Source organism: Delphinus delphis, chromosome 8, assembly GCF_949987515.2.
Source record: "Delphinus delphis chromosome 8, mDelDel1.2, whole genome shotgun sequence".
Taxonomy (NCBI): domain Eukaryota; kingdom Metazoa; phylum Chordata; class Mammalia; order Artiodactyla; family Delphinidae; genus Delphinus; species Delphinus delphis.
In genome coordinates, this window is record NC_082690.1 from 59,961,467 (window position 1) to 59,987,647 (window position 26,181).

The window sequence follows — 26,181 nt, forward strand, 5'->3', positions numbered from 1 at the left end:
TGGAGAATGGGAGTAGGGAGTAGGGGGAAGGGGGAAGTATGGAGTAGGGAAGGGGGGAAGTATGCTGGGGCTCAGCACAAGGAGGGAGTGGATAAATGTGAGGGAATTACAGAGGGAGAATTGACAGGCCTTGATGACAGATTTGACAGAGGAAGTGAAGGAGAGCGAAGAGTCAGGGCAACTTTGAAGTTTCCAGATTGGGGATTAGACGTTTGCTGATGCCTTTGATAAAGACAAAAGATGTGTTGATGTTGAATATTTGAGTGTGAGGGGCTTGTGAGATGTTCCCAGAGGATATGTTGAGGAGGTAGCCTGTACTGGACATCTGGAGCTCCAGAGAGAGGGCTGGCCCACAGGGGGCACTCGGGAGTTGGGGTGTTGGGGGAGCGCTCCATGCTCCGTGGGGGTGGGGTGGATAATGAGGGGAAGCAGGGTCCGGTCCTCCAGTGAGGAGGCAAAAATAGGAAGAATCAGTGAGGGAGACAAAGGAGCAGCCGTCTGGAAGGGGCGAGTGAAACAGCCGCCTGGGAGGGGCCGGGGAGGACAACGAGAAGAAGACGCCTTCTTTGGCAGTGAGGAGGTAGCTGGAGCCTGCGGTCCTCGCGAGGCGGTGGGCGCGGAGCGGAGGCCGGATCCCAGAGGCTGCATCCTCCCGTCGCTTTTGGCAGCCACCCGCCTCCCAGGAACATCCTGCTTCCCACCAGCTCCCCAACAAGCAAAAAAATGATGTCTGCTGGCCGGCTGCGGGGCAGTGGGCCAGGGCGTGTGAACGCGGTGCAAGCTGGTCAGCACCCTGGAGAGCGGCCGGGGGCGGGGCCTGCGGTGGGGCGGGGCTTCGCCGTAATCTCACGGGGCCTTTGATTCCTGCACTGGCTGGTTTTGCAGGCCGGTTCGAGGTGGAGGAGTGAAGAGCAGGCCTGGACAGTCTCAGGCCTTCTCTCTTTTCGGCACCTGCCCCCTCCCGACACTGCCTTGCAGGAACCCTACCCCAGCATTTGGGGCTGTTAACTCCCTTGGCGCCATCAATTCAGTCTCTTTAGGGGAGGGAAGGGGAGAGGGCACTATGTACCAGGAACTTTACGGACATTACCCAAACCTCACAACTCTTTGAGTTCGGAGTTTGTCACCCATCTTTCAGATGAGAACACTAAATTGAAGTTCAGAGAGGTGAAATAACTTGCCCAGAGCACATGGCAGAGCTGGGATTTGAACTTATACCTGCCTGGCTCTAAGTCCTGGAGTGCGCATAGTCCTGGATCTTGCACCTCATTCCTACAGACTCCTTACTTCCGGGGCAACTGTAGAGGCTGGTGTGGCAGTGGGGTGGGCAGGAGGCCCTACCTCCCCGCCTGACTTGCTTGAGCATAATCCTGGGAGATTTTTGAAGATGAGACCTCTACCATCATTTCCAGAGCAGGAGAGGAGAAAGAAGGCTGAGAGGCAAGTAAGGCCTCAATGCACCTGCTCCCCTCCACACCCAGGAGGCACCCTCCTTTGAATCCTCTGACTCAGCTTCTGACCGCCAGGCTCCTCAGGGCATGAAAGGGAGCTGTGAAAGGCCAAAACTGGACGTGGTCCAGGGCCTTGGCTTTCTGAGCCCGTAGAATGCCTTCCTAGCTAGCAGGCATGGAGGGGCAAGGTCCTAGGCATGGGCCAGGTTGAGGAAACAGTTTGCTCAGAGCTTTCAGAGATCTAAAATTCCACCTTCTGAGGCCACAGTGGGAAGCAAAGCCTCCCTCACATTTTCTTTCCTAACGCTTCCTAAGTCACAGACAACTGCTTTCTGTAGCCCTCGGCCTGGGCAGGCCTCCTGCACAAGCTCGGTCATTCCTGTCCACCCCCATCCCTGGACGCACCCACACCCCTCAGCAGGGTCAGGTTTCCACTCAGCCTCGTGGGCTTTTCTGCCTGGAGCTCGGTGTGTGCGGCAGGGGTTACTCCCCGTCACAGCTCAGAGAGCTGGGGTTACTGGTGAGGGTTATGTGTAGCTCCTCTATCCTGGAATACACCCCCTTTTCCTGGGGCCCCCTCTTTGCCTTAAGAAACCCAGCTGATATCCTCTCTTCTGGAAATGCTTGCCAACCACTGGGCTCCCTCTGGGCACCACAGACCCTGTGCTCCCCTCTGTCACACAGCAAGTACCCCCTTCCCCTTGCCTGGGTGCTGTTCCCAGGCAAGGCACCGTTGAGTCATATCTGATGAAGTTGGCCAGTGGTAGGTGTTCCTGAATGAATGATTGAATGAATGAGGAAGTTAGTGGTGGAACCAGGACTTGAACCCCCATCTCCTGCCTCCAGGTGTGGAGCTTTCTCTCCTCTGTCCAACAGGAGCTTTGCTGAGGCAGTTCCCTACCTGTCCCATTGCCTAAAATGCCCCTATTCCATTAGGTTAACGCTTCCTCCTCAGGAGTCAGGAGTCTGTCTGCCCTCAGGGACATGGCAGAGGTGAAGCGGGCCCTCCCCTATGCCTATAGTCTGTGGACAGTGAAGCCATGTGGGGCATGCTGTGGCCTGGGTGCCACAACTCCTAGTAGAATTCCATGCTCATGCATCAGCTCCCACAGTGTCCGAGCTAAATAGAGCCCCCAAGAGGTGGACTCTGTGATGAGGCTTTGAGTCCAAAGACCATCAGCAAAAGCCCCCTGAGCCTCCTGTGTACCCAGCTCCATGCTGAGGATGCACCCTAGGACATGATACAATCCCAGCAAGGGAAGCCAGAGAATCCAGTTCTGCCAGGAAGCCCTGTGGCCCTTCCATACTTGAGGAGGGCATGGGGGTGTCGCCTTGCCCTGAGGGTCTGGGTTCTGTCTACCTGCCCCTCATACCTAGATCCCATCCTAGCTCACAAGCATTGAAAATGCCTCAAAATCCCTTATCCTCACATTTCTCTCTCTGGGATCCTCCATCAGCTTTCCCTCTCTCTCTCTCTCTCTCTCTCTCTCTCTCTCTCTCTCTCTCTCTCTCTCCATTTCCATGTCTTTTTCCCCCCCGTCTTTGTTCCTCTGTGTGTGTGTTTTCCCTATAACTCTGATCTTTTGTATTTCCAACTTGATCTCTATGGGGCTTTGATCCCTCGCTCCTCTCCTTCATGTGTTTCTCTACCCCTTCCTGTCTCTGTTTCTCTCAGTCTCTCCCTCTGTGTGTGAGTCTTTCTTTTCCTCTCTCCCAGCCGGAGCCTCCATCTACCCCTCCCTCCCTCTCTCCCTCTGTCTGGGCCTCTCTGTTCCTCCTCCCTCCTCCCTCCCCTTTCTGCATTACCAGACCTGCTCCAACCTCCTCCCAGAGTAAGCCTAGCGGCAGAGGCAGTGGCAGCCAGAGAAGCAGGAGCAGCCAGGGCAGCAGGGCTGGATTGGGGTGTTGAGTCCCGGCTGAGCCGGGGACAGGCCGCTGCTCTCGGTCCCCGTGCCTGCTGGGCCAGGCGCCCTGCCTGGAACCCCAGGCAGGGTGGACAGGGCGAGGTGCCACTTTAGTCTGGCTGGGGAGGCAGATGATGAGGAGCGATGGGGCAGGCATGCGGCCACTCCATCCTCTGCAGGAGCCAGCAGTACCCGGCAGCGCGACCGGCTGAGCCGTGAGTACTGTCGAGGGGCTGGGGTCCGGGTGAGTGGCTGCAGGAGGAGCCACGGACAGGGTCCTGGGAGTCCCTCCAGGGGGCTGGGGTTGGCGTAGAGCTGAGCCACGTGGTTGGATCGATCCTGCTCCAGGGCACCCTGTTGCTGGACTATAGCATAGAGGGGGGTCTCTGTGCAGGGCGGGGTTGCCTGACATCAACCTAGGGCGTGTTGGGGCTGGGGTCCCATAGAAGGGGATGGTGGCTACGGGAGGGCTTGATAATGAATGTGAACCATCCCTTCAGGGGCTGGGGGTGGGGGAGGTGTGTGTGTGTGTGTGTGTGTGTGTGTGTGTGTGTGTGTGTGTGTGTGTGTGTTTCCAAGGAGCCCTGGAGTCTGATAGACTTAATTCAGGACTCTGGAGAGGGATGATGTCCCAGACCAGGGCGTGTGTGTGTGTGTGTGTGTGTGTGTGTGTGTGTGTGTGTGTAGAGAGAGAGAGAACATGAATTATGAATGAGTGGCCCTGGAGCAGGAGAGGGTCTGGGGCAACTGCTCTCCATGGAATGAGGATTGGGATTCAGAGCTGGCAATTTAGGCAACTTTGTCCCCGAAGCCCCTGTCCCAGAGAGAGTCATGGGGCTGGCTGGGATGTGGCTCCTGTGCACCAGCCTCGTGAGCACCCACATGCAGCGAGATGCACGTGCAGGTGAGTGGAGGGGGCTTCTGTGGAGATGCCCTTCCACCATCTGAGGGCTGCCGAGGTAGCAGGCAAGTGACATGTGTCTCCAAGTCAGTGGCGGTGCAGGTCTATGCCAGGCTATGTGTGTGTGTGTGCGTGTGTGCGTGTGTGCATACATGTGGCGGGTACAAGGGACATGTGGGGTGTAGAGGAGCATGTAGAGTTCTGGGGTCCTTGGTGGTTGGATGTGCAGCAGCCTGTCAGGGTGTGTGAGCATCCCGGTGTGACTCTCAGAGTTTTTGTGAGAGTATGTGTGCAGGGGTGTGTGTGTGTATGCATGTGTGTGTGTTTGAATTTGTATATTGGCATGCATGTTAATGTGTGCTGTGTCTGCAAAATAGAGTGACTCAATATTGAGCATGTTGTCTGATTCCATGTGTATTCATGTTGGTGTGTGTTTGTTAGTGTGTGAATATTAATACTACCGTGTGTGTGTGTGTGTGTGTGTGTGTATACGTGGGTGTCTGTATTAGCATGTGTTCCAGTGTGGGTGTGTGATCATGGTGCTAGTGTGCATGAGTGTGTATGTTGGTGCTTGTGTGGCTGGTGTGTGTGTGTGTGTCTATATGTTCACCTGAGTGTGTGTGAGTGGCTCTTTCCTTCCCCTGGTGGTTGAGGACACAGCTGGGACACTGGCCCACCGAGGCCGGGTGGGGGTGGATGAATGTGTGACCACCTCCATGAGCTCAGGACAATTCATTCTACACCGTGTGGGGAGATCCAGAAAAGAAATAGGCAATAATGGCTCTGCTCTCTGGGGCCTCCTAAGCTTCCTAACATAAAATAGCTTGAAAATAATTAAGCAGTAAAGACCAAGATCAAGGTAAGAGGTGGGGGTGGGGCGTGGCCACAGAATGAGCAAAGGCCCTGGGCTGGGATGGGGTGTGTGCCTGGAGCAATGAGGACGCTGGAGGGGTAGGCAGGAACCGCATCGTGTGGGGCTTTGAACTCCAGGCTTCTTGGGCTTTATCCTGAGGGCCCTGGGGAGTCCAGAAGGGTTTTGTGCAACAGAGGGACATGATCAGATTTGGGATTTAGAAAGCTGCCTCAATGGCACTGTCAAGGTTAAACTGGAAGGGAAGGGTGGGAGCCAGGAGGCCAGTGTGGAGGCTAAACCAGTGTGGGTATCAGTGAGGTCTGGGGCCACGTGGGCCAAGGGGCAGATGAGACCAGGGCTTTCTGAAGGGAGAGGTTGGAGGGCTTGGGAAAGAGGATGGGGAAGGGGAGCATGGGAGTGGCTCAGGCTTGGGCCAGGGTTGGGGGGGGTGCAGTGGCGTGACCTCAGAGGGTCCAGATGTGGGGAAGGAAAAGCTCTTGGAAGGCTCAGACATGGAAGGTAGTGAAGGGACCCTGGTAGAGTTTCTAGCCAGGGTGCAGAGGGTCTGAGACTGTGGAGCCATCTCTTCCCAGACAGGGAAACCAAAGCTGTGGCATTGTCGCTCTCCTCCAACTGCGAGGCTCGTGCTGAGTCTCAGTCCTCTTCCCTTCGGGCCTGCACAGGCCCTCTTGGTTGCCTGAGCTGGATGGCTCCATGAGGGTTAACTGCCTTTATGCTCCTGCACCCCCCAGCTCCCCCTGCCCACCAAACAGCTCCTGGCTCTGTTCCTGCTTCCCACTCCAGCCTCTTGTCCCTGGGGATTACTGATGGCTTGGCTGGGATCTGGCCAAATGGGGGAGGCAGAACTCCCAGCAATACCTCCCTTCGGTCTTAATGGACTGGGGGTCTCACCCTCAGCTACGCTGCTGTCACGTCCAGCCTGCACTCCTCAGGCTTCTGCTGCTTCGGCCTCTCCAATCTACCCACTCAGTGTGCTTCCATTCCTGCATCTGATCATTCATTCGTTGATTCCTTTACTCAACAGAGATCCCCCAATGCCTGTTTGGTGCCCGCTGGCTTGGCCTCTGAAGACACAGAGAGGACCCTGACTCAGACCCTGCTCTCAGGGAGTGCCCAGTCTGATGAGGAAGGCAGCAGTGGCAACGCAGTGGAGAGTGCTGGGCAGAGAGAAGCTGTGGGAGTGGGGGCCTGCACCAAGCCAGGGCTGCCCAAGAAGAGACATTTGAGCTGGATCTTGAGGGATGGATAAGAATTGCCCAGGCAGGGAAGGGCAGAGGAAAAAGCCTGTAAAAGTGGGTAGATGTGAGAAAGCACAGTGTGTTTGAGGGGCAAAGAGAGTTTGGGTTGGCAGGAGTGAGAAGGGAGTTGAGAAGAGGAAGAGAGGCAGAAGGGGCCAGATTCTGTAGGGTCTCAGGTGCAAGGCTAAGGGGCTTGGATTTTCCTCATAAAATTAGGGAGCTAGGGAAAGGCTTCTGCATAGGAAACCTCCCCTAGGAAGCCCTCCTTGGTTCCCCATTCCCTCTGATCCCATCACCCACCCTGAAGTCTTTCTCCCTGATGGTACAGGGTCAGGAATGCAGCCCCGATTCAGCCTTCCCCTGTGATGTCCCCTGTGTGTGAGCTCCTTACCCAGCCAGCCAAGGAGTTCCTCAAAGGCAGGAGCCACCTCCTTGTGCTTCCCCACCCCACTCACAGCACAGGGCTGGGCACCAAGGCTCAGTCAGTGCAGCCTCCAAGGCGGAGAGGACATGAAGAGTGTCTGGGCCACCTTCTAGCAGTTACTTCACTCCTCTCTACAGCTTGGCCGCAGATCTATCCAGCCCTGCTTACATACTCCCAGGGCAAGCATGCTCATCCCTTCCCTCTTGGGCAGCCCTTCCCTTGTAGGCCCAGCTACTCCAGGCTGCCTGGCCTTGTGTCATTTCTCCATCCTGGGTCACTGTCCTTCTTCCCAAGCAGGGCCAGGCTGGGGCATAGTGGTTCAGTAGTGCTATGAGAGATCAGTGGCCTTTATTCCAACTACAGATGGTAAAACAGATTGAGCAGTCCCTGCGCCCTCTCCAAAAATAAAGATAAAGAAGCAGGCGTGGCCAGCGTAGGGAATGGGGATAGACAATGAGGAGGACGTCGTACCGGCACAGAGGGCCTATGGAATCTCCTGGCTTCACAAGAGCGGGATGTGGGCATGAGGGGAAGTTTCCCAGGACAGGAGGGGGAGTTGGAGGCAGAGACACTATTAGCCCCACCCCTCCTGCAGGTGAGTGATGTCATCCAGGGAGAGGGGGACTGGAGGGGCTCAGATAGACAGGGGAGGGGCCTCAGGATTCCTTCCTTCCTTCTTTCAGCAGCCATTCAATGGATTGCTGCCCTACCAAACGTGGCAGCTCTTCAGGGAGAGGGACAGAGCCAGTGACCGCTTGGAGGGAAGCCTGTGGTCTTTCCTACCTCTGCCAGTGTCAGACAAAGGAATTTAGGAGGAGGGGCCTTGGGGCTGGCCTTAAAAGGAAGAGTCACTTCTCCCGGCAGAACTGAGAGACAGCTCCAGGAAGAGGGAATGCCACATAAAAAGGCCTTGAGGTGAGCACAAACATGGTTTTATTTATGTGAGGACTGTTAAGAGTTCAAAGTGGCCTAAGTGTGAAGTTCAAGGGTGGGGGAAGGACTGGGCAGAGCTGGAGTAGGAGAGGAGTGAAGGCATTGAGGTTAGAGCAGAGTAAGCGCTTTCTGCCATCAAGGTGTCCCCCAACAGCTTTGACATGTAGGCCTGGTGCAGATTCTTGGGCCTGCTGAGGGTCTCCTCATTGTTTGAGAATGGGGTGTTCAGTGAACAAACAGAGACTCTGGAAATGAGGGAGAGGCAGGGGCTGAAGAAAGTGGGCCCCTTCCAGAAAGTGGCATGCAAATGAATGCAAAGTAATATGCAAATAAACCAGCTTGGGCTTGGCAGCTTTGGCTGGGAGGAGGAAACGTCACCCCCTTCGATGCTGGCCTCCCACCCGCTCTGCCCCAGCCCCCAGGACAGCCGGAGCAGCCTTGTCTGCTGCTTTGAGCACCTCAGTTTGTCAGAGCCACAAGATTGTGGCCTCCAGGACAGGGGCTACAGGCACCCTGAGCAACCCCATCCTCTCGGGAAGTAGATGTATTTAGTAACAGATATTTTCAACACATTTATCTCCCACTGTTCAGCTGCCCATTCCCTGGGAGAGGCCAGGTCCCCAGGGATGTGACCCACTTCTTTTAAGTCCCTGAAGTCACCCTTCTCACTGCCTTCCCTGAAAAACAGGAGGCAACTGGGGCTTGGTGCAGCAGAAAGGATTTAAATCAGACAACTGGGAGGACTTCCCCACAGTGTAGTTGCTGAGCTATGAGAACCCTGTGTCTTCTGGGCTCTCACTCTTGAGATGGCTACCCTGGGTTCAGAGGAAGCTTTGAAAATAGAATAGAGAAGGTAGCAGACAGACATAGGTTCCAGTTTCAGCAACTTTACTCTGTATGGTCCTGGTCAACTTAATTAACTTCTCTGAGTCCCATGTGGATAATGGAGTGGGAATAATAATACTTTCCTGGCAGGATAACTGAAGGATCTGGAAGTGGAGCGCTTAGCGCCAGGCATGCAGCAGGTGCTCATAGAGATTCGCTGCTGCCATTATGAACCACCCACACTCACCTACCCTTTTAGAAAGATTCAGTGGGGGGCTGGAGGGGGAGAGACCAGAGCTAGTGAGCCCAGAAGCTGTCATCCCGTGGGAGAGACAAAGAGGTCTGAAATGGAGCAGTGGTGGTGGGAATGGTGAGAAGTGTGGGTGTTCCGTGGGAGGGGCCGAGGGGCCTCAGAGACATGTGACCACCTCCCTGGGCTGCCCTGTCTGGTCTGAGACTAATCCCCAGGGAAAACAGTGGAGGAAAGGGCCTGATGAGGGCTTAGGTCTGTGGCCGCGCCCATGGCAGTCTATGAGTCATTCTGGGAGTTGTAGTTTCCAGTGAATTTGCAGTGAGTACATTTTGTACTGCCACCTTGGATCCAAATCCACACCCTGCTGCTGAGGATGGTGGGGCAGGCCCTGGTGAATGTTGGAATATTCGAGGCCCAAAGGTGAAGCAGCCTCCACCCCTTCCCTCGGGGATCGCTTAGCCTGATGTGTGTTGGCGGGTGCAGGGATAAAAGGATTAAGCCATAATGACTCTTCACACGTTCACACAGAAGTTTACAGCTTCCAGAGTACTGTTTTCACATCTATGATCTCATTTAATCCTCACCACAAACCCCAGAGACTGCTGTCTTCTGGATGAAGAGACAGGATCTGAGAGGGGAAAATAACTTGCCCAGAGGTATCCAGCTAATACCGAGAGAACAGGTCTGTCTGCCCCCCAAAGCTCCTGCCCTTTCCATGGATTATTGTCCCAGATGGCAAAGGCCAGGCCTCGAAGGACAGGCAAGATATGGAAAATTAGACATCTCAGCAAAGGAGCAGCTGAGCAAAGACCTGGCTCAAGAGTAAGAAGCAAGGGCTGGGCTCCTTGGGATATGAGGCTAAGAGATGGACTGGCCAGCCCCAGAGACCTAACTCCAGGCTTTGTTTGGACTTCTTGCTGTGGCCCACTAGGACTTACCCAAGGATTCTGAGCAGAGGCAGGACCTGATTAGAGCTGAGCTTTGGGAGAATTGAGCTTACAGTCCTGGACTGATTGGACTGGAGCAGGGATACCCAAGAGAGCCTGAGACTTCTGAACTCCATTCTTGGTGCTCCCAGAATTTTGCTCCTCTTCTTCCGGCACACTTCTCAACTTCTCCTTCTTCCTCTCCCCCTTCCTCTTCTTCCTCTCCCTTCTACCTATTCTCCTCCACCACAGCCTGAGGAGTGATGACCATGTATCATAGAGCTGTGCTGTAATGCCACATATCTCCAGCAGGGGTGCTGTCACACACAGTCCATTCTAGCCTTCTTTATGTTTGAAAAGGCTGGAAAAGGAGCAGAGATGAAGGGTGGGGAGAGGGCAATCCATTGTTCTCCACTTCCATCGTGCTGGGCATGAGAGGGCCCTGCTGAAATGGCATAGGGAGGAAGTAGGCTGGAGAGACTGGACCCCACACGGCAGGGACAGACACGCTGGAGGGGTTGAACCTGGAAACAAGAAACTTTTCCTCACCGTTCTGGGGCAGGCTTAGATTTGGAAATGGATTTAGACTGACATTGCAGTTGGTGTCTGGATTTCTATTGGATGATGATTTCCTTGATACTTAGATGGGGGCGAGATTGGTTGGTTTCTTTGTGTTTCTGTGTGTGTGTGTGTGAATGTGAACTTCCAGTTGTACATGTGTGTGTATGGGTCTAAGAGGGTGAGAGTGTGTGGATCAGTGTTTGTATAAAAGTGTGGACATATTCATATGTGTGAACATGTGAGTGTCCATTTTTATGCCCGAGTTATTGGTAGATGGTGGCTTGTTTGTATGTGTGCCTGTGTGTAGAGTGTTATGTACATTGTTCTGGTAACGCTGTGTAGATGTATATGTCTGTGTATGTGGGTGAACATGTCCGAGTGGGAGAGCACAGATGAGTGGATGTGTGTGAAGGTACCTGCTCTGCCTGACAGCAAGGCCATGCCCAAGGTATAGCTACTCAACACTTTCTCTCCTGGATAACACCTGCCTAAAGGGAGAGACAAGATGTGCGTGGACTTAGGCTGAAGGGGCTGTCATGTGCGGGGCTGGGCTTCCGCCCGGGGACTCTGGCCCGCTTCTAGTCAGTGAGGGCCCTGGAAGGAACAGATTGTCTCTGTGTCCAGGCTCAGGTGGGGCCAGCCAGGATCCTGGGCCATCAGACTGAGATGCTGGACATGGCTAAGAGGTGTCTAGCTTCCATTCTTCCTGGGAACTCTTAATGGCTGCACCTGTTCCCCACTAGAGAGTTTCAGGGACTCTCAGTCCAGTCTTCTCGTTATATAGATGCAAATATTGAAGTCCCAGAGTGGGGTTAGTGATTAGCACAAGGTTGCACAGCAGGATCCAGGGAGGGATGGCAGGGCTTGGAACAGAGAGAGGGGGTATGTCTGGCCTGGAAGGCCTCCCTCCCTCCAGCCTCTGGAGCAGGCAGGGAGCTCAGAGTAGAGGTTCAAGTCTGTGCCATGAGGTCACCTCCTGTACCTGGGCATTACGACTCCTCCCAGGCCTCAGACGCCACCTTTGAAGTTTCTACCAGAGCCTCTGCTTGCTGTGAGACTCCTCCAAGGAATCTGTGAAGTCTGCCATTCTATGGAACATGGAGACTCGATGCAGAAGAGTCCAGCAGTGGGGTGGAACCAGGGAGGGGCCTCCTCTAGAAGCCTCAATGTCCTTATCTTTGTATCAGATGTCTTCGTAGGTTTCTGTTGTTCTAACATTCAAGGCTTTCCCTAAAATCTCTTCTTGGTCTCCTAGTACTGAGATTTTGCTGGGATCTGGGGGAGTCCTGGAGGCCCAGATTGGCTCAGTGTGAGGGGGCCAGGGTAGGCCCATAGGGAAGGGGCTGCCCTGGGAAAGAAGGATGAGCTTCCTGTCCATGGGGTAGGGAGGTGAGAGCAGGGGCTGGGCAGCCTGGTTAGGGACGTGGGAGATGAGACTCCTGCCCTAGCAGGGAAGTTGGTGGCAAACTCTCAGAAGTTTGTTCATCTGTAGCTGCCATGGAGGGACCAGAGGACATGCCTCTGCCCATTCTGTAAGAGGAGGTTTGAGCCCCAGAGTGCTCCCCCTGGCGGCCTGGGCAGTGGGAAGGTGTGAGGTTAGACCATCCAGCTGGAAGCAGGGAGATCCCCCTCCTAGGGGGAACTGGAGAAAAATTTGTCTTCCTGGAGATTTGGGATTGGAGGCAGGGGGCTGGATGTGAGGACATTCTGGTGGAGGTAGGAGTGGGATGCGTAGGACTGGCCAACTCTGCAGTGGTTTTGCTGGTTCAGCACTGGCAAGGGAGCAGACAGACAGACACACACACAGCTTCCTTTGTACTGAGTCGTTGGGGGTCTAGGGTGGGAGGCCCCTGGCTGGGGGCTCAGACATTGGCTCTGGGTGGAGCAGGGATGGAGGCTTCCTGGTGCTGGGGGCTGGGCGGGAATTAGGGTAGCAGAGGAGAGGAGCAGGCAGCCCAGTATTGCATCCTTCCAAAACCAGAGAATTCTAAGTTATCTTTTCTTTTTTTATAAATTTATTTGTTTATTTATTTTTGGCTGCATTGGGTTTTTTTTGCGGTGTGCGGGCTTCTCATTGCGGTGGCTTCTCTTGCTGCAGAGCACGGGCTCTAGGTGCGTGGGCTTCAGTAGTTGTAGCACGTGAGCTCAGTAGTTGTGGCACATGGGCTTAGTTGCTCCGCGGCAAGTGGGATCTTCTCTTACCAGGGCTTGAACCTGTGTCCCCTGCATTGGCAGGCTGATTCTTAACCGCTGTGCCACCAGGGAAGTCCCCAAGTTATCTTAAAACTTCAAGTGGAGTGGGGTTTAGGGGCTAGATGGAGAGAACAGTGTTTACAGAGTGCCCTTTATGCAGTTGTCCCTCGGTATCTGGGTCCCTCTGTGGACACCAAGCTCTGAGAATGCAAAAGTCCCTTATTTAAAATGGCATAGTATTTGCATATAACCTCCATGTACTTTAAATCATCTCTAGATTACTTATAATAACTAATACAATGTAAATGATCTGTAAGTAGTTGTAAATACAATGTAAATGGAAAATTCAAGTTTTGCTTTGTGGACCTTTCTGGAACTTTTTTTTTTTCTCAAATATTTCTGATCCATGGTTGGTTGAATCCATGGACGCAGATTGGAGGGCCAACTGTATGTTCAAATCACCTCCTTCAGTCACCTCAACTAGCCTTCAAGGAGCTAGCCCTATTTTGTAGAGGGGAAACAGATGACACTCAGATGGTTTAAATGAAGGCAGTTTGATGCAGCAACAATTACAGAGGAGGGGTAGGATTAAGGGAACCAACAGGGCATGTGGAGGCACTCAGGACTAGCATCTGAGATGCCCGAGGAGCAAGGAGAGTGCTCTAGATGCAAGCCGGGTCCCGGATGGGAGCTGCCCTACAGAGCCTGTCAAAGGAGGTGGGGTGGGAGAGGGTGTAAATACCCTGAGCCCTCTCACTTCTCTCTCTGCTTGCCTGCCCTCACTGGCAGAACTGGATTGGAGGCTAGAGGGCAAGGGAGCTTGATGAAGCAGCGTTAGAAGTCATCCTCTGGGGCACAGAGAATGGCAGAAAAGGGTGGAGATTTGGAGGGACAAATGGATGATGGGAAACTGAAGCCCAGAGAGGGTGCCGACTTGCCCAAGGTCACACAGCCAGTAGGTCTCAGAGCTGGAGCCAGAAGTCAAGCCCTGCCTCTGAATACCCACTTTATCATGTCCAGTGAGGCCTGGTGGGTGTACCCAGTCGTCTGCTGTTGGGTTGGAACTACTTCCTGCCATGACTGCCCGGCACCCTGTCGGGGCCACACTGGGGCTGCTGCAGAATGTCACTCAGGCCATGGTCAACTTCGGGTTTAGGAAGCTCCAAGTGAAGGGTGAGTTAGAGGGGGCAGTGGGGAGGCTGGTGTGGAGACCCAAGTGAGAGGCAAGAAGGCTGCCATCAGGGGTGGCAGAGGACATGTGAGTTGCATCGACAGGTCAGGGGAGGAGTGACAGCGCCCACCCCCCAGCTCACCTGCTTCAGCTATGGCCCTAGTTCCCCAGTGTCTGCCCACCTATGCAGGGATGTGTGACAACTCTAGATCCCCCTCCAGGGGCATTCCTCCCTGCCTCATCCTCCCTGGGGCTTCCACACTCCAGAGCACCCATCCATGGCACCCATAAGCCACCCCCTCAGACCGTGGCCCCCAAGAGCAAAGCTGTGTCACTGCTGCCTCATCTCTTAATAACACTTATGACCTGTCTACTGCCAAGTCTATTTGAAGTCCTCCCTTTTGAGACCTTCATGCTGGAGTTTGATCTCAGTCCTTTTTGCTGTTCAGAGCTTGGGCCTCGGGCCTCCCTGGGGGATGAGTAAGGGAAGTGGCCCCTCCTGGTGCTGGGGCAGTTAGGGGCCTTGGCCAGCCAGCTCATCCCAGTGCCCAGTGGGGACCCACTTTCAGCCTCTGCTGGACCTCAGGCTGCTGACTCATTATCAGTGGTAATTAGTATCTCCAGTGCAACTTTCCACCCCACTAAGTGCTTGACATTCGTTAGGTGCTATTGTGAACGGCTGCATGCCGGCTTTAGCACCCCTGGCCCAGGCTTCTTCTCAGGGACCAAGTGCCCTGGCCACAAAAACACAGCTCCAGGCATGGGAGAAACAAACCCAAACAAAGAGAAAAACAGACACAGAAGCCAACATAAAAGAAGCAGACCACAGCCCACAGACATGGAGAGTCCCACAACACAAATATCAATACACACTGAGAAACAGACACAGGATGAGTCTAAAGATCGACCTAGACACAGAAGAAACAGAATGAGCCCCAGTACCCTTGTGTATAACCCAGGCATACAGACCGCAGACATGCAACACAGATGCGGATTCAGCACATGCATGGTGCACAACCACAGAAACACTCGTGCTCATCATAAACACAGAATACCCATCAGGTAGCCATATCGAGCTACCTTGGATTCCCCACCTCTTACCTCTGGACTGTTGCATATGCTGTTCCTTTGGCCTGGAACACCCTTCCTCAACATCCCCTCCCTTTATTGGCTAACTCCTGTCATTCAACAGGTCTTGGTGGTCCTTCCATACTCCCCAACCTCAGAGCTCTCCTGTGCCACATAGCATCACTGCTATGTTTTGCAACCAGTCTTTACAAGTTTGGGGATGAAGGCTTTTGACCTGTGCCCCGTGAGATGGTGACTGAGTTCTGAGTGGGCGATTAGGACCGAGAAACTAGGCAGAGACAAACTTTGGGGGGAGTGAGTCAGGAATAGCAGTGAGGAGCCCTGGCTACTCAGGGCCTGAGCAGGCATTTAACTCACTGGCTGGCACAGCTGGATGCCCTCTGCCTCATTTTTTTCAGACTCTGTCTGATTTCTTTTGCATTTCTTCCAGGCTTGTTACCTGACCCAGTTCCCTCCTTCCCGAAGGTGGCTCTGCCTCTTGCCACCTCTCCGAACTCACACACGTTCACTTGCCATCCTTGCTTGGGTGTGCTCCCCTCTACTTCTAAGCCTAGTGAAAACCTCATTATTGGAGGCCTGGGGTCAGAGGCACGACTTCCGTGCATGGCTTCCTAACCCATGCCACTTAGCGTGGGAAAGGGAGGTGGTAGAGGAGAGTGATTATGAGCCCAAGCCTTCGGGACTGCCTCCTGGTTCAGCTCTCAGCTCCTCCACTTCTCAGCAGCAGGACCTGTGCTTAGTTCTACCACCTTTGTCTCCTCGTCTGTAAAAGGGGGATGATAATGGAGCCCACCTCATTAGGGCTGCTGCGAGGATTAACCGAGACAAAGCTTGTGATGCGCATGGTGCACGGTTCAGCTCCCTCCTGGGCCGCGTGAGAGCAGGAGGAGAGCTAATGAGATCAAGTCAAGTGCACCCAGGAGGTGCCTGTGGAGTCCTTGCTAATTGGAACTGAATGAAACCAACATCTACAGTGTGAGCACCTACTATGCGCCCTCTGTAGCTGGTTCTCTGCACCTCCCTGCCTCAGTTTCTGCATGGCTGCCAATTTTGCACAGCTGTTATGCGATGGGGATCCAGAAGGTGGGGGTGTGACTGCTTTTTAAAATTTTTTTTACATTTATTTTATTGAGGTATAATTTGCATACAAGAAAATCACCAATTTAAAGTATATGATTCAATGAGTTTGGGTAAATCTCTACAGTCATATAACCACCACTTCAATCAAGGAAATCATATTTTTATCATCCCCTGAGACTTCCCTTGTGCCCTTTGCAGTCATTCCCCATTGGAGGTGACTCCTTCTAGGGCTGTGAGAGGTGCTGGGGTTTCCTTGAGCTGACAACCTGGGCACAGAGAGGGGACTGTCTCTGTATGCTGGGAGACACCAAGGAACGGCTTGCCCTTTCTGAGCCTTGGTTCCCGTGGACTGGTAGAGGCCAAGGGGCAAGAGGCCAGGGAAAGGAAGGGATGCTCAGGCCATAGTATCCTGAGGGTAGGCTCTGGGTCTGAGGGCTGGGTCAGCTGGGAGTGGTGGCCTCAGAAATCTACAGAGTGGGTGACAGAGATTAGGGAGTTGGTGTTCCCCAAAACCTGCCCCTGCATGGATCAGGTGTGCCCTGGGGCCCAGGTGGAAATGGCCATATATTGGTCCAGACTGGAGCAGGGGCTTGTCCAACATGATTCCACTTGTGTCCTTATCTCCACCAGGGGCCATAAACTCCCCTGGGGACTAGCAATTCCCCTAAAAGAAGGGGAGCTCTTTTGTTCCCCAGTCCTAGACCCAAATATTAAAGCAATTATGTAACTAGCAATAAATTACTTAAAGTAATGACTCACTCAGCTTAATTAGAGCACGAGAGGGAGGGATTAAAGTATTTTTAGAGCACGCACCTCACTCCCTCCTGTGGAGGGAGACTTCTGTGCAAGGTAGGGGTGGAGAAAGGGCTGGGAGCTCATGGAAGGACCCCAGGTGTCTGCAAGGGGATGAAAGCTGGTCCTCTGCCCTGCTGAGGTCCCAACAAAGAGAGGGCAAGTCAGAGCTGCAGCAGGAGGGATTCAGGTAAGACTCAAGGAACACTTTCCAGTGGTGCTGATTGGAAAACTGGGACAGGTAAACTAGATTATGAACTCTTTGTGGGCAGGGACTATGTCTGTGACCCCCTCTCCACCTAGGAACAGAATAAGAATGAGATTTGGGGTCAGTCAAGCCTCAGTTTGAATCCCACCTTTACTGGATACTAGCTGTGTGGCCTTGGGCAGTTCCTTTATCACCCTAAGCTTCCATTTCCTTCACTGTAAAATGGGCATAATAATATCCACCTTTGTATATATTGTAAGGATCGAATGGGTTAATGTGACGTGTAAAGCAAACCACAGTACTGACTTTACAGAACCAAAATCTCCAGAAGGGCAGGAATTAGGTCTGTTTTGTTTACTATTGTATCCCAAGCTCCATTCACAGGGCCACGCATAGTAGGTGTTCAATAAATGCTTGTTGAGTGAATGCATGTTAGGTTCATTTCCATTCTCCAGCTCCATATGGGTTCCTTGTTTCAAGGTTTTGTGAATAAAGGAACTAGGTGAGAGGAGGGCAGGGGTATCTCACAGGTGGCATCTGGCCTTTCTCTCCCAGGCTGAGAGGAACAGGTGACTTCCAACAGAAAGAACCGGACTTCCAGGGAAAGGCCTGGGAGGGTTCAGGACCATGGACAGCCCCAGCCTCTGTCTTCCGGTTGCCAGGAGAGTTGCTGGGATGAAAGGGTCTACCGTGTGTGCCCTACACAACCCTGACTGGGAGGAGGAGCCAGCAGTCCAGTCTGACTGGGGAGACCAGAACCTTCGCTCACCATCACTGGGAGTTCAGAGGAGGGGGTATGAGTGCTGTGTGGGGCATCCTGAAAGGCTTCCCAGAGGAGGGGATGGAACTGGCTGGAAGGATTTAGGCAGAGAGAACATCCAGGCATCTGCAAAATGCAGTAATAATTCCGACCCTGAAGGTTTTCTGGGAGGATTAAATGAGTTACTTCTTAGGAATGCCTGCTTGGAGAGGGCGCAACATATGGGTTTACTTCCTTCCACCCCGGTGACATGAGGAGGGATGTTCCCCTGCTCTACTGAGGGCAGCAGGGCCTGGACACTGCTCACAAGCCCTGGGGTGGGGACTTCCTATTCCAGCCTTCACTGACCCCCACCTCTGAGGCTGGACTGAGATGGACAAACAGTAGGTGCACAGGACAGACTGGGGAAAGGTCTGGGCTCCTCCTTCCTACCAGGGCATTGGGAGGCTGAGGGAAGGACACAGCTGGATTGGGCCATTAAAGTTTAATCCCTGACCCTCCCCAAGGCCCACAGCCCCAAGGCTCCTGCCCCAAGTGGCCGCTCTGATCAGTTCTGACCAGCTCTCCTCACACCTCACTGGCTTCCCAGGGCCTGGGTGATGAATTACTGATGACAGCATCGCAGCATCACTATGACGACCAGGCATGTTCTTAGCCTCCGGTCAGAATGCAGCGGCAGAGGCCAGAGACCTCTTTGACTCTGGGCCTTTGTACTGGTGTGTGACAGGGGCCAAAGGGGAGTGGGAGATGGGGCAGGACCAGGCATGGGGGCTCCATCTGGAGTGGACTAGAGTTCATTCAGATTGTCAGATCCAAGGGGACCTTGAGGACAGTTGTATCTCTCTGTCCCTCCTTTCTTATCTCTTTCTTTTCATTCCTCCCTCTCTTCCTCCTTCCTTCCTTCCATGTCCCTAGCCCCTTCCCTGTTGGAGGCCCTGAGCTGCCCACCACCTTCACGCCCTGGGAATGAGGCCCAGCCTGACCCTCACCCTTGGGAGCTCAGAGTGAAATGGGGACATAGACATTTCCTGGTCTAGGCTCCAGAGAAGGTGTGTCAGCCACTGGTGGCTCTGTTGGGGGGGTCTGGCTTAGCTCTGCCAGTGGCTGTGTAAAAGGCTTTGCCGAGGGGGTGATACTTCTTCTAGACCTATTGAGCGAGGAGGGGATTTTCCACTGGAGAGACAGAGGTCCAGGGAATTCCCTGGCTGTCCAGTCTTTAGGGCGCAGTGTTTTTACTGCCGGGACCTGGGTTCAGTCCCTGGTCGGGGAACTAAGATTCTGCAAGCCAAAAAAAAAAGAGAGACAGACAGACAGACAGAAGTCTGGAGGTGAACTGGTGAACCACAAGGCATGAGTCCAGAGGTGAAACCTAAAGAGGGACGAGAGATTGATAAATGTCCAGGACAGCCTAAGTGTGGGGTCTGCAGTGGGGAGCACAGGAGGAGTGGAGCCTGGGGAAGGACTGGGAAGGAGTGGACACAGTGAGGAGTTTGCAGTTTGTCCCACAGGGTAAGAGGACCCCCTGAAGAATTTTATTGTTGTTGCTTGTTTAATTTTAGGGATGGGAAAACTGAGGCTCAGAGAGGGAAAGTGACTTGATTAAGCTCGATGAGGTCCTTTGAGACAGACTGAGACTATGGGCTCTGCCAGGGTCCAGCTAGACCCCAGCTAGGACCTCTTGCCCCAGACTTGCTGGCCAGAATTTTTCCAGGTAACCGCTACCTCCAGTGGGTGGGGAGGGCCCATGGGTGACTTTACCCTCAGTTTTAATGAAATTTGCATAGGCAAGGGCTGTGCTTATGGCCCTTCCTGCCTTGGAAGGATTGGGTGTGGGTGGGAAGTTAGTCGGGGAGGGCATCCAGGGAAGGACCTGGGGAAGTCAGGGGCTTGGCTAAGGTCAGCAAGAGATTAGGGTCAGAAATTGAATCAAACTTGGGTCTTTGGGCTGCCAGCCCCGACACAGTGCCACATCCCCTTACTCCACACCCTCAGGGATCCTTGACTGAACTGGGCACTGGTCCAAGAGGTAAGGGCATCTCTGAGCTCCTCACATTCTCCCCAGGGCTCTCCCCGGCCCTCGCGTCTGATATTGGGCCTGCTGAGGCTGGAACTTATCTGGGCAGAGAGAGACATTTGGCCCCATTGTTCTGATGAAGAAATTGAGGTCCCAAGATAATCACTCAGTAACGGGTCAGCTGGGCCCGGCTGCCTGGCCCTTGGCTCGTCTACACGTCCCCTACCTGAAGCTGTCCCTTGCTTCTCTCCGTCCCGCTGTGCAGCATTGCTGGGCCTGCCAGCTTTGATGGATGGCCCCGTGGCTCAGTCTCCCTCCCATTCCTTTCCGGATGCTGGGCCGTTAGCCTCCTAATCACCAGTCCTACCTGGTGGCCGCCAAGCCATCCATCTCTCCTACACAGCCTCTCCCAGCACAGGTGGGTTTTTTGGGGTGCAGCAGTTCTCCCTTCTCTGTGACTGAGCTGAAAGTGTGGCTGCGGACCCTACTCTAGGGGAGTCAAGGGTTAGGGAGCAGTTTACGCCCCCTTGCTAGAGTGCCAGAAATCCCCCCTGGACCTTCCAAGGGAACTTACACATGCATACATGTGTATGCATGCGCATACACGCTCACAGTAACAGTATTGAAAGCTTTCATGTATCAAAAACTACTGTATGCGAAGCATTGTGGCAGAGCTCTGCATGTATAATCTGAGTACTATTGGTAACCCCACTGTACAGATAAGGAAACTGAGGCTCAGAGAGGTTAAGTAACTTGCACAGGGTCACATATCCAGAAGATGGAGGAACTGGGATTTGAACCCAGGTCGCATGGCTCACTTTTGCATTTGCAACTCCTCTCTTCTACTGACTTAGCACATGCACACCCCAGCCTCCATGTTGGCCCCTACCTGGGCCAGGTTCCTGAGGAATAGGGAGAGTGCTGGGCTGAGGAAGGGATGAGGGGAGTCACTGCTTATTGTCCAAAGGCGGCCCCCAGACTCTCACCCTGACAGTGACACTGATCAGCCTGGGAGGCTGCATGGAGGAGGCAGCCTCCAGGCAGTAGGAAGAGGTTGAGAGGCAGTCGATCGATCGTCCCTGCAGCGCTGCCTTCCAGGAACTTAGGCCCAGGGGAGTGTGGCACCGTGGGTCAATCATCCGGGCTGTGGCCCAGATTCAGCGTGCGGGGTGTGTGTATGTGGAGTGAGGCTGGTGTGGGTCCCCTGCCCGCCCCTCCCCCTGCTTTCCCTTTCCCCTCCCTCTCACCTTCAGCCTGCTGACCCTACACCTTCCCCTTGCTCTCCCCACTGCCCCCCACCGTGGGCCCTGCAGCTGAGAATGAAACTACCAGTTCCCAGACACCTGTGTGTACCTATTGCTGTGGGGTTACCCTGCCCCAGAGGCTGATCCTGGGGTGGGTGCTGTGAGGTCGGGGGAGGGCAGGCAGGGAGGCCAGGGGTCAGGAGCTGCAGGAGGTGGAGGCGAGCCTTCAGAGACCTCAAGGGACAATTTAATGAGATAATGAATGTAGAGTGCTTCTTATCACCAGGGCATGCAGTAGGCGCTTAGTCTTTGCTGGTTCCTCCCTCAGGAGTCTGGAGAGAGTGAGGCTGATGGGGGCAGATGGGGCGCCTCTGAGGGCACACGAGCTCCCAGAGTAGCTGCCAGGTGCCACTGACAGTGTTAACAATCACAGGAAAAATTAGCTCTGAGGGAGAGAGAGATTAGTACCTGACAGGTGACAGAGTCTAGCCGAGCACTATCATCTTTCTGACATGGGGAGGGGGACAGCTGGTGCTGGGAGGAGTGGTGGCCAGAGCAGGGCTTGGGACCCTCCCCACATTCCTACTGGGAAGTACCCCTGAACAGGCCTAGATAGCGCCCCCTTCCTGGAGCAGCTGCTTCCACCCTGGCAGAGGGGCTTCCGCCAGGCCCTCCAACTTTCACTGACCCCGGGAGACCTGGGTTCAAGTCTTGGTTCAGGCACCTGCTGGCTGGTAGTGGTTAGGGCAGTCGCTTTCCTGTCTTCTCATTTGTAACAGGTTACAGTGAGGATTAAATGACATGTTCCCTGTCCAGTTGCAGCCATTTCCCTGCCCCCAAGGCGTCATGCCCTTCTGAGTTCCCCAGAGCCTGTCTTCCCTAGTTGCAGCCCTGAGAGGGAGAGCTGTGAGCCATCTCTCCACTGGATGCTGTCCGCTCCATCCTTGGGTCCCCACTGCCCTGACACAGGGCCTGTTGTTGAGGAAGAAGGAAGTAAAGGGGGTTCCATATTAGGCTCTGTCGTCTTCTCAGTCACTCTGGTAGGGGGGCGAGTGTGCCTGTCTGTACTGATGGTGCCTCCACAGGTAACGAAGGCCTAGTCTGACTCGGATGGGGGTGGAGAGTGCGCTCTGGACTGGGATTCCCAAGGCCTGACTTTCTGCTGTTCCAGATACTGCCTCACTGTACGAGCTTGCACAAGACCTGTCCCTGGGGAGCAAGAGACACATGGAACCTTTCTGACCAGCCTCTTTTCTGAGCGTCTGTTCCTAGATGATTCTGTGTTCTGGGGGAGAGGCAGTGTGGTGGGCTGGTGGCACAAGGCTGGTGACGCCCATGCCGCAGATGGGCAGACCCAGGAGGAGGGGCTCAGGACTGGGGCCAGCCCAGGGCTCTGTGCTCTCGGTGCCCTTGTCCTCATACTGCCCCTGCCGCTGCCTGCTCTGCCTTCCAGTCCACGTTGTGTTACCCCTCCTGCCCCTCCATTTCTGGTCCTCTCTTACTTTGTTATCTGTCTCTATTGCCTCCTGCCTCAGGCTTATCTCCTCCTGTCACACGTCCATCCATCTCTGTCATTCCCCTGCGGCTTCCTCCCTCTCCCTCCCCAGGAGTTGGGCTTGTCTGAGAGTCAGTCCCTCTCTGCCGCTTGTCTGTCTCAGTGGTCTCTGAGCCTCAGCTCTTGTCTTCTTCCACCTTCCTGAATCTCCCTCTCTCTGATGGTGTCTCTGCCTTTCACTGTCTCTGAACCCCCTTAGTCTATCTCTGTAAGTCTCTCTCTGCCCTTATCTCTGGGTCTCTGTCTCTCAGAACCTGCCTGGTCCTGCCCCCTCTGCCTCCCTTCCTCCCCTTGCCAGCCCAGCCAGGGCAGTGGGTCCAGCCTTCCATCCAGGAGAGCGGAGTGGTCCACCCTCCCTCTCTCTTGCTGGCAGCCTCCGAAGTCCCTGACAATTGCCCTCTGCCCTGCACCACGCGGGGCCTCGTTGCTAGGCCTTGGGCTGGCAGCACCTGGCTTCCATAGCGACGGGTGCCTAGAAACAAAAGTCTCCCGGTCCCACACGGAGTCTTTGCGGATTGAGCTCCTTTTGATCAATCAGGACAGGAAACGTGGCCCACTCTGGGCTGCCTCCAGCTTGGAAAGGCGTGAAGAGGAGACCACGGTCTCTGCCTTCTGGAGCTTGGGGGGCTGCTGGGGTGGGAGGAGCTGCTCCAGTGTGGCCCTGAAGCCAAAGAGGGAGCCCCCTCCCACCGGGCTCTTCTCAGGAGTTGGCCTGCTACTGGGAGGCGTGGGTTTGCAAGGGACCGGGTTTGGATCGCTGTTCTACTGTTTCTAGCTGTGAGACTTTAGACAAATGACGTCATGTCCCGGGACCTCAGTTTTATGAACTGTAAAGTTGGGCTAATAATATCATGAGAATTAAATAAGAGAATCACCCGGGTGGCCCTGGCACTCAGTAGGTAGTCCCTGACGGCATTGCCCTCCCTGCCCGTTTAAAGTTGTCTAAGATTTAATTAGCAGAGAGGAGAGCAATGGAACCCTAGGCCTGGACAGTAGTATGAGCAAAAGGTGGAGGGTGGAAGGCAAGTGCAGGGCTCACAGGGACCCTCACCTCACCGGGTATTCACAGAGACGCAGCCCACACACCATCAGGCTCTGAGGGCTGTGGAAACCCTGGAGCTAGAGTCCTGGAGTCCCGGCACTACAGGCAGTTAGAATAATAAAATGTTAGAATCTTGGGCTCCTCCATTCTCAGGACTCCAGGCTCTTGCATTCATAGAATGTACAAAGCACAGACTCTTCTAATAATGGGATTTATAATAGAGGCTCTGATTTTCTTAGATCACAAAGCTCTGGGAGTTCTTGGAACCTGGAAGCCACAGACTGGGGCTCCCTCTATGACAGTGTCTGAGCTGGCAGGGAGTTTTCAGAGCATGGAGCCTCGGGTCCCTGTTGCTTAGAATTTCTTGTGCCTTGGCATTCCTCATGGGCTCAGCTCTGAGCCCATGTGTGTGTGTGCATGCATGTGTGCATGTGCGCACGCATGGGGGACTGGGGTCAGTGACCAACTGCAGCCCGAGGCACCTCTGGAGCAGGGCCAGCCTGGGAATAGCTGGTGAAGGAAAGCTGGGCAGCTTGTGGGCTGCAGCTGTCCAGGCAGGGCTGGGTGGGATTCTGGCAGCCACCGTTGGCTGAGGACCTAATCGCCTTCATCCACCCACCCTGCCCAACAGGGCTCAGGAGGAGGCATCTCCATGGGACACTTGAGGGCTGGGGTTAGAGCAGTCCTGCAAGGTCCTGCGGACTGGAGGGCAAGAGGGCCCGGTGAGGGGAGGAGATGGGGTGTGGGGGGGCTTGAGGGATGAGAGAAAGAGTGCGCTCAGTGAGGGGATGGAGCTCAGTGGCGCCTGCTGAAGAGTTTCTCAGCGCTGCACTCTGCACTGCCCCAGACTGCTGGGGATAGCGGTTGGTGTTGCGGAAGCCTGAGCACCTTGAATCTACTTGCCTGCAGAAGCCTGGGGCGGGCTGAGAGCCAAGAGCTCCTTCTCCCACCTCTGCCCAAAGCTGGGAAGGCTGGTGGAGCTGTTGGGAAAGCTGGGATCTGCTGCTCCTTTTGCTCAACTTCCTTCCCATTCCCCATGGGAATCATGGCTCGGGATGATCAGGATTTGACAGGACGGTGCTGTGGGAGGAGTTGGCACCAGGCAGAGCCAGCTCCCACGGGAGGGGGTTGGCTGCAAAGAAAGTGAGCTCCCTGTCCCTGGGAGTGTGCAAGCAGAGGCTGGATTGCCAGTCAGGGTGACTTCAGCAAGGGGCTCAGATGGGGGAAGGTGGTCAGGAGGCCTCTTCTCTGGGAAAAGTGGGCTTTGTGTGATTGGCCAAGGTGGCCGCCCCTTCTCGACATCCCTGTGTCTCGTTTAGGGGGTCACCATCTGCCCCCCCGTCCCCCACTCCTGCTGTGTGTGCCTGGCCCCATGCTGGATATGCTGCATACGGACACATGGAGCTGAATCAGACCCAGTCTCTTTTGGGTCTGATGGGGGAGGCACCTAGGGAAACAAATACAGTTGGGCAGGTCCTCCATAAGGAGGCAGATCGGGTTGGAAGGAGGGTTCTACCACCGATTCCTATAGTCCACAGATGTCTTCTGGAGCAATTCCTCTGGGTCAAGCCTTGTTCTAGGTGCTGGGGCCACAGCAATGAGCAAAACGGGAAAAGAGTCCAGTCCCCTGGAGCTGACAGCATAGTGGGGAGGTCGAGTGCCTGGTAAAAGTACAGAAGTGCTGCTGGAGGATTGGTGAGCAGTGAGGGGTGTGGCCAGAAGGCAGAGTGTGGGGCCTGAAAGGATGGTTTGGAGGCGGGGTTAAGGACCAAGAAGGCCAGGACTGGAGCTCCAACTTTATCCTGCGGGCAGTGGGGACCCTTGTGGGTATGGGTGAGGCAGAGTCAGACTTGAGTGAAGAAAAGATTACTCCATCAGGTATGGGCATCGGGGAGAAGGAGACACAGTGGTCCCTGAAGGAGGTACTAGGGCAGGTGCGCCCACCAGTGTTCTATGTGCAGGAGCTCTGTGAGCAGGCATATAGAGATGTGAGTCTGTGTGTAGGAGTATGTGTGTGTGTGTAGGAGTGATGGGAGTGTGTGTGTGTATCTACGGAAAGACAGTGAGTGTCTGGATGATTGTGTGTGGCCTGCAGCAGCCTTGTGTGACAGAAGGCTCTTGGGGTTTGCAGAGGATAAGGAGCAGATGCCAAGGTGTGCCAAGGCCTGAGTCCCCTGGACCTCAGCCCCGATGTGAGCTGGCAGGTCCTGGACTAGTCCTGGACTAGAATCCTCCGGGCTGCCTTCCCCAGCTAGGGTCGTGCAGCTGGCCATCTGCTGCAGACAAGATAAATGTGTATGCAAATAACATGGAAGTGGAAGAGACCTGTGGTTGCCCCACCCCTCTCCCCCATCCCTTGAGCCTGAGCTCACTCAGCCTGTGCTCTTTCCTGGTTACAGCTGCTTGGGGGGCTCTGGGAGCAGGCCCTGCCCACTCAGAGCCCAAATCCACATTGTCCCCAACACCTGCCTGCGGCCAGATCCTTTCTCTGTAAGGGCCACTGCCACATCTGGAGCCAATGCCAGCGGACACACAGAGCTGACTGGGGCTAGTGGCCGTTAGCAGCACCTCTGTTAGTTGTGAATTTGAGTACATGGAGACTCACACATCCGCATCTATGTGCCATACTTGGACTCTTGTGCACACACACAATTGTATACACATACTTACATGTGTGCATACGCACTCACACCTGGGCACACATACTGTCTGCACACACACACACACGCACATTCCTGTAGAT

General features: G+C 54.5%; 1 protein-coding gene across 2 annotated transcripts in view; it reads left to right on the forward strand.

Annotated features, from left to right (window-relative positions):
• Positions 1-3,285: 3,285 nt before the first annotated feature.
• PDE2A (phosphodiesterase 2A) overlaps positions 3,286-26,181 on the forward strand; it is a 90,946-nt gene continuing 68,050 nt past the window's right edge. Inside the window, exon 1 of one of the 2 annotated variants that reach the window (XM_060018326.1) lies at positions 3,286-3,570. In XM_060018326.1, coding sequence (XP_059874309.1) covers positions 3,500-3,570 — 71 coding nt within the window. In that variant the 5' untranslated portion in view covers positions 3,286-3,499. The remainder of the gene's footprint in view (positions 3,571-26,181) is intronic. The other variant, XM_060018325.1, reaches the window with a different exon arrangement.